We start from the raw sequence: 11,318 nt of genomic DNA, 5'->3' as shown, positions 1-11,318 counted from the left end.
TTTATGTACTTGAAATTACTTTGTTTCATCTCTGTGATTACTTAAATCCATTTCAGTGTCCTAAAGATGACTTAATATAAGTCGTAATCGTATAAAGTAATAATATCGAGTAAACAGGTTTCTGTTTTATTTCTGACCCCACTTAACAACCCTCCGCAATATTGAAGATATTGTGTCACAAACACGAAACTGAAAAAAAATTATTGTTAGTCTTATACGTTTTATTACTTATCATAATCTGCCTTCTAATCATAAGCTGAGTAGTGTCATCCTATATAGCATGTCATCTGTCACAAATTACAATTGACCAGATTATAAAAGATTAACTAAATGCTTCATCAGCTTAACTTGGTAATTTTCGCAGAATTAATACAACTTTTTAATTAGTTAAATCATTTATTGCTCAATTAGTAAGTACATTATTATCAATCGGAGACGAAGACACAGTTGGGCCAAGTAAAATAAATTACTTTGTTAAAGAGCGAGGCTTAAACGTTCTATCTTGAAACTGAATGGTTACGTCTTGTACTCTCATGTTAGGGGTAAGGAATTGCTGCAAAGTATCCACTCCATTACGCGGCATACGATCGAACGGGTAACCCATCGAACGTTTGTCCGGATACAATTTGTCTTTAATTCCGCAATAGGAATCGGCGTCGTTACATGCTCCCGAGCTATCTTGGTTTATCTATAACACAAAAGGTTTATAAAATTAATTAAATTTAACAATTTGTTATTTTAAATGTTACCCTATCATCGTTAATATTAGAGATCATGACAAAGAGTTGACAAGGGAACCCTTCAGGAGCACCCTTGGGGATTAAAAGGTTGTCCGGCCAACCGCAACCGCAGAAATTAAACTGGGCTAATTGATCGCCACCCTGAGGGCGGAACGTTTCCAGATCTCTATAAGTCCTTTCAAAGGGAATCGTCACTGAAGAGTCGACGGAGTTACGGACGATTGTGTTTGATCCTTGTTTGACTGAAAAAATATTTTCTTTTAACTGAATCCCATTTAAAAGGAAATCGAATAGACCCTTTTAAGTTATACTTACGATTGACCTTAAACTTATCCAATTCAATAAACATCAGCCTCTGATCCCTAAAAAGCCAAGGGTTGCCCCTTTCGTCAGTTTTAGGAGCCATGAAAATACGGCATGTGCCTTGACGTGCCTGGTTACTATTTACTTGGATTTTATATTGGAATCCACGGTGTTGTAAATGAGTGAATCTAACAAAAACTGATCCTCTGGGTTGGAAGTCCATGCCTCTCGATAGGTCCACGTCGGACTGTTGCCAGAAGGTTTGCAAAACGTTGGGTTGACCTCCCTCCACGTCCACTTGGATTCCTTGGACAGTGACTCCAGGATTGTTCAGCTGGTTTTCAGTATATCTAGGCAAGGTACCTTTGAATTCCTGGAAGAGGTCATCAATGAACCCGTGCCAACGGTAGAAAATTGGGTCACGCATGGCTGTAGCTGAGTCTCCTATGACTCCAAAGGATTCCTGTATGTAGATGTTAGTTGAAATGTTAAATTTTCCTTTACTAATTTAGAAACGTACCAGATGTCTATGGTCAGGATCGTGAATATAACTGAGCAATATATGTCCAGTATTATGCAGATCACCATAAAAGTCCCTATTGGGAGAAAGGATACTGGACTCCACCATATTGCCTAGGATGTCAATACCAGTAGTTTCATCCAAGGGAATCGAGTTACCGCTTCTCTAAAAAATAAACAAAAGTCATCAAAATTTCCAAAAATAAAAAGATTGCCAGTTAATCCACATACATCTCTGACCATTCCCGAATGAATGGCATCATAAATCCTATCCCTCCACCTCTTCATGTCATCTACATCAATGTTAATACCATCCACTTCCCGTTTAACATTTTGCAATTTCTGGTTGGATACACGGGCGGGCCACGACCTGCTGGCCACCAAACTGTCCAGTTTTGGGAAATAGGCCTCCGGAATCTCTTTGTTCCAATCCAGGAACCGTTCGACGCGTTTCATCTTGTTACAGAGCCGCTCAAAGTTGTACCTGGCCATGATTTGCTGGTGCATGTAGTAAAAAAGTTCTCCTCTTCTATCTTTAGCGACTACTTGTTGAGCAGCTTCAAATGGGTAGACCAGATGCCAATGCCAATGGTGGAGGTTCAGACCGAGATCTTCCCTGAAGTATGCCAAACGATGTTCTTCTTCTAAGTTGGAGGCGGTGTAGTCTATTGGTACCTCTATTGGCATCTAAGGCAAAAAGATATAGTTTTAATTCAAAGAAAGAATGAGGAATCATGTGCTTACCCTGGCTCCTTCAGGTACGACGCTGGCATCCTCCCTAGCCTTAGCAAAAACCTTGCTATCCAGATATTTGTCCGGGAATGAATGAATGATAGAAGGGATATCCAGATCCTGAGTGTCAGCTCTATGAAGTAGGGCTACCGAGAAAGCGTAGTTAAACAAGTAAGGGTTAACGCGATCTCTGGAATAGACGGCTACTGCCAGAAGGTCATCCACGCTTCGGACCCCTGTAATATATATGGATATATTCTTTAAAGTTATTTCTTAAGTTTATTACTGTTGCTTACCTAAAAAGATGTCAATCAGTCGTCCAGCAATTCTACGATGCTTAGGAATGAATAAAGAAAAGTTTGAGTCTCTAGGCAATTCCAAAATTTCACCCAAACGAGGAACAGTGATTCGATTTACTGGAATCACTTCGTTAGCTTCCTCCCCGAATCTGTTGCTTACTTGGGTTCCTATCGGCTTATACTTGTCACTCTAATAAAGAAAAGTTGCAAAAATTGTAAAGATAGTGCAGCAAAAAAATGCTTACCAAATAATCTGCTGGTACAGAAAAGGCCTTTTTCTGGTCACCCTTGGGCATAAAAGATGGTTCCTGGGGGCGGTCGAAGAGCAGCAAAAGGTTCTTCTTATCAGTCATGTTGAAGATGATTTTATTTTTCACGAAGAAAATACTAATGTATTACCAAGACAAAGTGCTTTGGTAATATGAATTTAAGTAGAATTGTCCCGGCTTTTATATGTATTATTAACACAGATAATTAAAACCGCATTTGATTCAAATCGGTGGGAAATATATTAGGAATTGTTATTGTCGAAAATATCTTCTTGTTTGTGATTGTGGTTTTATGTTTGGGAATCAAGTTTGTGTTAAGAAAAATAATGCGGCATATATGATAAATTAATAAAATTGATATTTGATAAACGAATAAGGAAATTATGATAGGGTACAACAGATACAAATGAAATATTTTGCACAAGGAGATAATCAGGAAAGTGTTCCATGGTATGAGAAACTCTGGAAGAAATTAGAAAAATATATGTGTTTGTGACGTATTCATTCTTTTTTTAAAAGTTTTAATGATAATAAACAAATATGACTAGATCTTTATTCAGTCTTTTTCTCTATAGAGTAAGCGCATGACTCTAAGTCAATTCGAAGTCAGCTAGTTAAATGAAATTTACCGACATTACACTGATGCGACTATTAAAAATTAATTGAAAAACTTTCTTGCTATACAGCAAGCAAAAATTGGAGCAAATGATAAGTTTGTCTCTTTAGCTCAAAACTCAACTAAAGTTGTATGGCAAAGTTGTTAACAAGATTGATGTAGGTCCGTCAAAATTAAAAGACTTTAGTGATTGTTAATAATGTTCTATAATCGCAGATGAGTCTAATAATTTCTTTTTATGTATCTCCTATGATACTGTTAAAAATATTCCATTGTCAAATAGTGACAACCTGGCTCTGTCTGTTTGGATATGCTGGAGGACGTATTTTCTTTCTTTCATGATATGAAAGACTGACCGATGACTGAGATTACTGATAGAGTAAAGAATAAGACTGGGCATGATATTTATGGTTTGACTGTCAGATTGGATTGATCTGTCAAGTTTCTGGTTGAGTTTCTGGATAAACCTGGACGGGGTGAACCTGACAACGGGGCCGGAGAACTACCGTCCTATTTCTTTGCTGCCCACAATTTCGAAAATCTTTGAAAAATGTATTCTTATTCAATTATTGAAATTTGTTGAAGAAAACAATCTCTTCACATCCTGTCAGTTTAGTTGATAAACTGTTATGGTCATTTTAGACCTACCTTTAGCTAATTCTTTGTTATACTCTTCTTTATCTAACAACTTACAGTTTAGCAGTATCTTGTTCTGCGATATGAGTAAAGCATTTGATTGTGTTCCCAATGAAACACTCCTGAGAAAACTCTGTAAGTATAGGCTTAGCTCTAACAGCATCAAACTTTCAGCTTCTTACTTGACCAATGAAGATCAGAATGATCGCAAGTATGTTTGGAGTGTCATCAGCAAAACGTAAGATAACTATAGGAGTTTCTCCAGGGACCTCTCTAAAGACCTATACTCTTTTTAATTTATATTAAAAAAACTTGTCAATAATGGAATTTTCAGGTAAATTCACATTACGTTCACATACAAAAAGATTGTTCTCATTGCAGGGAAAGATAATCAGAATATTGAGTTTAATTGGTTTGACTGCAGGGAGGACTATAGATCAGTTTTCTTCAGAATGAGTGTACTTACTGGAATATCAGTACTTAAACTGTAGTATATAGGGCTCCCCTTTCCCCTGTGCACATCACGAACTTAAAACAAAGTTGTTGCTTAGTAATTCTAGCCTTTCTAGAAACTATAATGAGATAAAACCATGGATTACAAATGGCATCATAGAGTCAATAAAGAGATAAACTTATAAAATGCAAGTATGACTATTACAATAACAAAATAAATGAAAACAAAAATAATATTAAAGAAATGTATAAGTTAGGATCTGAAGCTACAAATGAACAAACAAATAAAAGCAATGATAAGATACATATTTTAAATAACAATAGACAAGGTTTTGAAAATGACAAAAATATGGCAGACTATTGCAATGATTATTTTATTAATGTTGGAGTACATATGGCAGACAGAATTATAAATAGAGAAGTCAATATGGATAGTAAAATTAGTAATAACTGTTTAATTTTTCTATAGCCAGTACAAATCAATGGACTAATCAAAAATATAAATTCTTTAAAAAATTGACAGGAATTGACAACTAATAAATGTTTATACAAACCGATCAACCCTTAATAATTTCCTTAAAAAAAAAACAAACACGTCAAATTAGATATACAGGGGGACGTTTAATTATGCATTTACTGAAGTTCTCACCTCCTCACCTCATCACCTCCTCACCTCCAGCTAACCTCACTTTAATATGTCAAATGGGAACCCCCATCGTGTGATACATCATAGTAAGGAGCGTAAAATTCTCTATTCAACCGTACCAAAAAAAATTAAATCGGTAAATGTGTAAGCAAATAGTTAGCGAAAATATCTAGAAATAATGAATATTTTATTTACGCCAAACTTTGGTATGTCAAATGGCTACCCCATGGTGTGATACATTATTTTAAAGGGCATTCATTATGCTACCAATGGTTGTAAAAAAAAAAATAAAATTGATTGACCAAGAAGCAATTAAAGTGTAAATCGGTAGGGTAGAAAAACTTATTTCATTAGTTTAACAAATTTATTTTCTTAAATGTTCAAAAAGCGCGCCGTTATTAGCAAGACAATAAAAGAGCCTATTTTCAAACTCCTTACGAACATTGGCAGGGTCTGCCCGCTAATTTCTCTGCATTCTTGAAGTGTTTTATTTTTTGAATTCTCAATACTCTCAGGTGTGGTTTTATAAACTTTGCTTTTTAAGTAGCCCCGAAGAAAAAAGTCTAGTGGGGTTAGATCCGGAGACCGCGCAGGCCATTCGATTGCACCACGTCTGCCAATCCAATTTTCTCGAAACTTTTCATCAAGCCACTCTCGAACTACCAAAGTGTAGTCCGCGGGAGCTCCATCCTGCTGAAAATGTATATTATTTTCATTCAATAATATAGCACCATGTTGATTTACTTGATTTTCCGTAGACTGGATGATGGAAGGGTATATTGCATTTTCTAAAAGGTTTAAATAAATTTCGCCAGTCAAATTTTCTTCCAAAAAAAATGGCCCGATTATTTCATTCCCATAAATTCCTGCCCAAACATTAATTTTTTGGGGATATTGGGTATGGCCTTCCCGAAAAACATGCGGATTTTCATTACCCCAGTATCTACAGTTATGTCTGTTCACCAGGCCATTTAAAAAAAGGTCGATTCGTCACTGAAGCAAATGTTCTTCAATAAATGGGGATCGTCGTCAATTCGCTAGTACATCACTTCACAAAATTGAATTCTCCTATCAAAATCATCTTCTTCGAGTTCATGAAGAATATGAATTTTATAAGGAAAGAACTTTTTTTTTTAAACTTTATGTATGGAACCAGTGGAAATATTTGTTAGTTTTGCGGCCTTTGGTATAGACAAAGTTGGATCCATAGCAAATTGTCCTAGTACTTCAACTTGCATGCTTCATCGACAACTCTATTTTCATATTTTTTCTTATTGCAAATCGATCCCGTCTCTTCAAATTTTCGTATCAATTCTAATACGCATTTATGGCTCACGTTTTTATCTTGATACCTTTCATTAAATGCTCTCGCGGTTTTGCGAGCACACCGATCTTGAGCTCCATAAAGGAAAATTATTTCTATTCTTTCGGCTAGCGTATACACCATTTTATTAACTCACTGTTTTAACTAAAATTGAAAAATTGCCCGCGTCAAACTGACAGTTTTAACAATAATAAATCTCCAACTTTTTAAACGCCTTAAAAATGTAAGGTATTGCAGTGTTTTTTTGTACCTATTAGGTAGGTTTCGCAAAAAATAAGTGAAATAAATACACATACAAAGTTATAAGACTGCAAAGATTTTTGCAAAAAATTTGAAGACATTTTTTTTCTCGCAAATAACGGTACACATTCTTTACTTAAAAAAATAAATAATTTGCTTGAACTAAATGTACTGTTTGTTACCACACATTTTAACTTCTAAATTGCTTGTTTTTTTTTTTTTGATGATCTATTATAAAAAATGTAAGAATTTTAAAATGATGTAGGTACCACACTAAAAGTATTCATTTAAAATACCAAAGTTTGGCGTAAATAAATTATTCATTATTTCTAGACATTTTCGCTAACTATTTGCTTACACATTTACCGATTTCATTTTTTTTTGGTACCGTTAAATAGAGAATTTTACGCTGCTTACTATGATGTATCATTGCTGCTTACTATGATGTACCCATTTGACATATTAAAGTGAGGTTAGCTGGAGGTGAGGAGGTGATTAACAGAACTTTAGTAAATGCATAATTAAACGTCCCCCTGTATATCTAATTTGATGTGTTTTTTTTTTTTAAGATAGTTATTAAGGGTGGATTGTTTTAAAATGAAAGCACTGTATAGGATCGTATTATGGTAGCATGACTTTTTTTTAAAAAAATGCTAAAATGTCATGCTAAAAAAATTTTACCCAGTACAAGAATGAATGGAAGAACGTTTAATTTTTTCACAATGTTTAAAAGAAAAATTTATCAACAATTTTTTTTCTGCTAAGTAACCTAATTCACATGCTGGTACCGCTAGCAGATTGATCATTATATATTTGTTTCAGTTTATAATTGTGTTTACTTCTGCCATAATTTCATTTGTTATTTATCTATTTTATTGAGTTCAATGGAGACTTAAAGCTTAAACCATGATTGTCTCCACTCAGCTAACGACCAGTATCCACCCCTGGCCTGAAGAAATGCAAATAAAATTAAAATAAATATTCAGGACTTCAGAACCTGGTAGAGCTGTATTTAGGCGTCTGAAAGACAATCTTGTAGCTTACGGGAATTTTGCTAATGTAAAGACAAACGTACTTGCAATGGCATTTTGTCAGTGGTTTATTCAAAAAAATAACGAGAGACCACATTTTTTATTAAGTCTTTTGGCCAGATGAAAGCCAATTCACTAGCTGTGGACTATTTAATCATATAAATACCGTTTATTGGTCACCTTAAAAACTACGGCTAGTTCGACAAGTTAGACACCAAGTTTAGTTAAATTTTACGTCTGGTTAGGTATTGTGGATACCCACGTGTTTGTGTGTTTTTTTTATTAATGAGAACTTAAATTCTGAGACATATTTGAACCTCTTACAAACTAACGTGGCAGAAACACCTATGGAACGTCCAGTACTTACCCAACACATTATGGACATAATATATTATCACAGAATTTTTAAATATCGAATTACCGAACAAATTGATAGGCAACCTAGGACCAGTAAGATGACTTGCGAGATCTCCTGACACAATACCGCTTTATTTTTTTATACATGGGGTTTACTCAAAAATGCGGTTTACTATAGGTCATACTAAACCAAAACGAAGCTGAAACACACTATTATCGAAGCTGTTAACAGAATTACTCCCAAATGAATAGAAAATCTTCAGTCAATAAGGCGTAGTAGTAATAAGGCGATGCATATTATGCGTGCGAGAAAATATGGGATATTTCAACACCTACTTTAATTCTAAAATGTTACTTGTTTGTTTGCAGTGTTCGTTGTAGGATCAATAGTTCAAATCAATAAAGTAATCATTAATAGAAATATTACAGCTTACTGCCATAAAATCTTAATTTTGTTCATTTAAACTAACGTATAAATATGTTATACATGGTTAAAGAGCGTTTTTAAAGGGAAATCTGAAAATTCAAAAATTTAATATGACGCGCATATAAGAGAAAAAAGAGTGACCTCGGCCTTATTCAATATTGTGTGCCCACATTATTTTTTACTTTATTTGCAAATTCAGGATTATTTCTTACCACCCTGAAAATATCTTTTATAATAAAAAAGGAATGAAAAGAATTTATAAAGTACACTTTTTTCTTTTTTTCCCTGCCTTTCGTTGCTATTCTGAGTTCACAAAAGTAGGCACTTAATTGCAAAATTTTTTTCCTATTACCCTGTATCTTTACCGATTTGCAGTATATTATATCTTTGGCTCTTTATTGGCCTATTTATAATCAAAAAAGGCCATTCAAAAGTTAGCAGGGGAAAAAACAGAAATAGGAACGGCACAATTTATATTAACATAAATTTTAATTTCTATTACGGTTACTTAAACTTACTGAATTCACAGTTTACGTCAATTACTCTCCACGGATTATAATATTATTTTGATTTCTCTGCCTGCCCTTCAATGACCAAACCAAACATAATATTGTTTATTCTATACGTCGGGGAAATATTGCCGGTGATGCGAAAACAGTAAAATAAGAGACCCCATGTTCCGTTCCCTATCCTATATCATAATAAAATAATTTGTTGAGTCAAAATGCTATATTTGTTCGTGCGTATATAAAGTATCATTAAAATTCAGCAGAGTGAGAAATACGCATGACTGACTCTAAGGAAATATAATTCAGCAAGTTTTCCGGAACAAAACGAAACTAAAACATAAAAAAGATTTTATTTTTATTATTGATAAATTTTGACGTGATTTTAGTTTAGTAGGTTCTTGTATAGAATTTAACGTAGCAAAAGCTCTACACCCCAGATTTCTACACTGTTTCGTAAAAAGAATTAAAAACGTTTGCACCCGCCTATTCTTGATTTTGGGGATGTAAAATATTCCTTCATTTCCATCCACAAAAAAAATTAAACGGAAATGAGGTTGAGTTTACTAATGAAGAAGCTGGCACCAGGCATAGAAGCTACTTTTAAGGAGCTAACGTTCCATATTCTGTTTCGTTGATTTTATAATTAGTTTCCTAAGTAAGGCATTAATAAAAGATGGTATTTTTTGTGGTCTTTATGGATTCTCACCTTATAACATTGAATGCCAATATATTCAATGTGCCACTGTATTCAATGTTCTAAGATTCTCGCTCATTGACTTTGTCAATAAGTAAAACACAAAAATACGGCGCCTAAAAAAAAGGCAACAGGGTAAGTAGTTAAAAATCGTTTTTAATTTGAAACATTTTATTAGTGTACGATTTATTTTTACCTCCTACAATCGACCAAATTTCATATTTTATTTATCATTATCATGTTTTATTAGTATTTTTGTTTTTTTACTTCTTTAAATAAATGGGTATACCTTGTGTTTAGGTTTAAAATCATTATATGTTTGGTAGATAAGCAACAAGTATTTCTTACATAAATTTAATTTGTGGATATACATATAAGCATCAATTTATATAATACATACTGTATTATAGTTAATATTTATTTTACTTTTTTCTGATACTGGATTCTTTATTTATTGCCTTCAAAATCATGATGTCAATTCAATTGGAAAGCATTTTGACGTGATTTCACTTCTCGACAGACGTTTGATAACTGATGTTTCGTATTTATATAAAGTAATAAATTGTCAGCTGAACACTCCTTCTATTTTGTCACTTTTTAAATTCAACATTCCTCAGGTCAACATTAGACCGAGCGAATTATTTTTTGTTCTATTCAGGTCAGAACTCTCGATTATGTAGAATAACAAAAACAAAAAGTTATAATTTGTACTGCCGTTCGTTGGACGTTTTTAACATGTCACTTAGTACAGTCAAAAATACTTTGAAACGAAATATTGTCTTTAAAAGTTTATGAGGCTAATAGAAAGTTGCTTTTTTTAAGTATATTCTTTTATATTCAAATTATTTTAATTTATGTACTTAACCATTTAGTCTTTATATTAGTCTTAATAAAATAGTATATTTAAGTTAGTTAAGTTTGTGGATACTTTTTTGGGCTTGTAGCCTGTTATATCCCTATATGGTCACCAAATAAATACATAAATAAAAACCAATCATAAAGTCCTGAATATAATAATATACACATTGGCTGCTTTAACAGTGAGTTACCACAAATTGATACTACTTCGATGATAATGGGTTCAACGTGTATTTTGGTTAATCAGAATTACAAAAGTTATCAATTCATTTATATAAATTTTACACAAATAAAGAGAGACTTGCCTTAAATAGTCAGCTATCAATTCTAATTCAGGTATTATTGAATCATTATTAAAATATAGCGTAGTTGGTTAGGGTGGAATTGTTATAGCTAGATAACTGTTTTTTTTTAGTTTTATATAGTATACTCTGTTATAGGTAGATGAGGCTAAGGGGGAATTTAATATATATATTAATATACTTCGATCTTTCAAGTGGTAACTCAAGATGACATTTTTATACTTTTTCGTAAGCATACTGACTTAAGAATAAAAATGTATGGCAGTATCAAAATTCACTCAAGCAGAAATTATTCTCTTATTTTTAGTTTTTCCAGTTAAATAATCACAACATTTGCAGATAACTACAATCATTTGCAGTACT

General features: G+C 33.3%; 1 protein-coding gene across 1 annotated transcript; it reads right to left on the bottom strand.

Moving 5' to 3' along the window:
• Nucleotides 1-376: 376 nt before the first annotated feature.
• LOC126744213 (phenoloxidase 1-like) lies at nucleotides 377-3,021 on the bottom strand. The gene is made up of 8 exons (XM_050451573.1): nucleotides 2,839-3,021; nucleotides 2,591-2,783; nucleotides 2,307-2,530; nucleotides 1,794-2,249; nucleotides 1,564-1,728; nucleotides 1,056-1,506; nucleotides 750-982; nucleotides 377-688 (listed from the first exon to the last, which is right to left on the bottom strand). The coding sequence occupies exons 1-8, from the start codon at nucleotides 2,944-2,946 to the stop codon at nucleotides 467-469; spliced, it is 2,052 nt and encodes a 683-aa protein (XP_050307530.1). The 5' UTR covers nucleotides 2,947-3,021; the 3' UTR covers nucleotides 377-466.
• Between the last annotated feature and the right edge of the window lie 8,297 nt (nucleotides 3,022-11,318).

This window comes from Anthonomus grandis, chromosome 13 (genome assembly GCF_022605725.1).
Source record: "Anthonomus grandis grandis chromosome 13, icAntGran1.3, whole genome shotgun sequence".
Taxonomy (NCBI): domain Eukaryota; kingdom Metazoa; phylum Arthropoda; class Insecta; order Coleoptera; family Curculionidae; genus Anthonomus; species Anthonomus grandis.
The sequence above is the reverse complement of the archived record's forward strand: the minus strand, read 5'-3'. Positions and strand labels throughout refer to the sequence as shown.

Coding starts and splice junctions, on each gene's coding strand:
- LOC126744213 (XM_050451573.1), bottom strand. CDS start 2,946: ATGACTGATAAGAAGAACCTTTTGCTGCTCTTCGACCGCCCCCAGGAA. Junction 2,531..2,590: donor ACTGATTGACATCTTTTTAG/GTAAGCAACAGT, acceptor TATATATTACAG/GGGTCCGAAGCGTGGATGAC. Junction 1,507..1,563: donor ATCCTGACCATAGACATCTG/GTACGTTTCTAA, acceptor ATCTACATACAG/GAATCCTTTGGAGTCATAGG.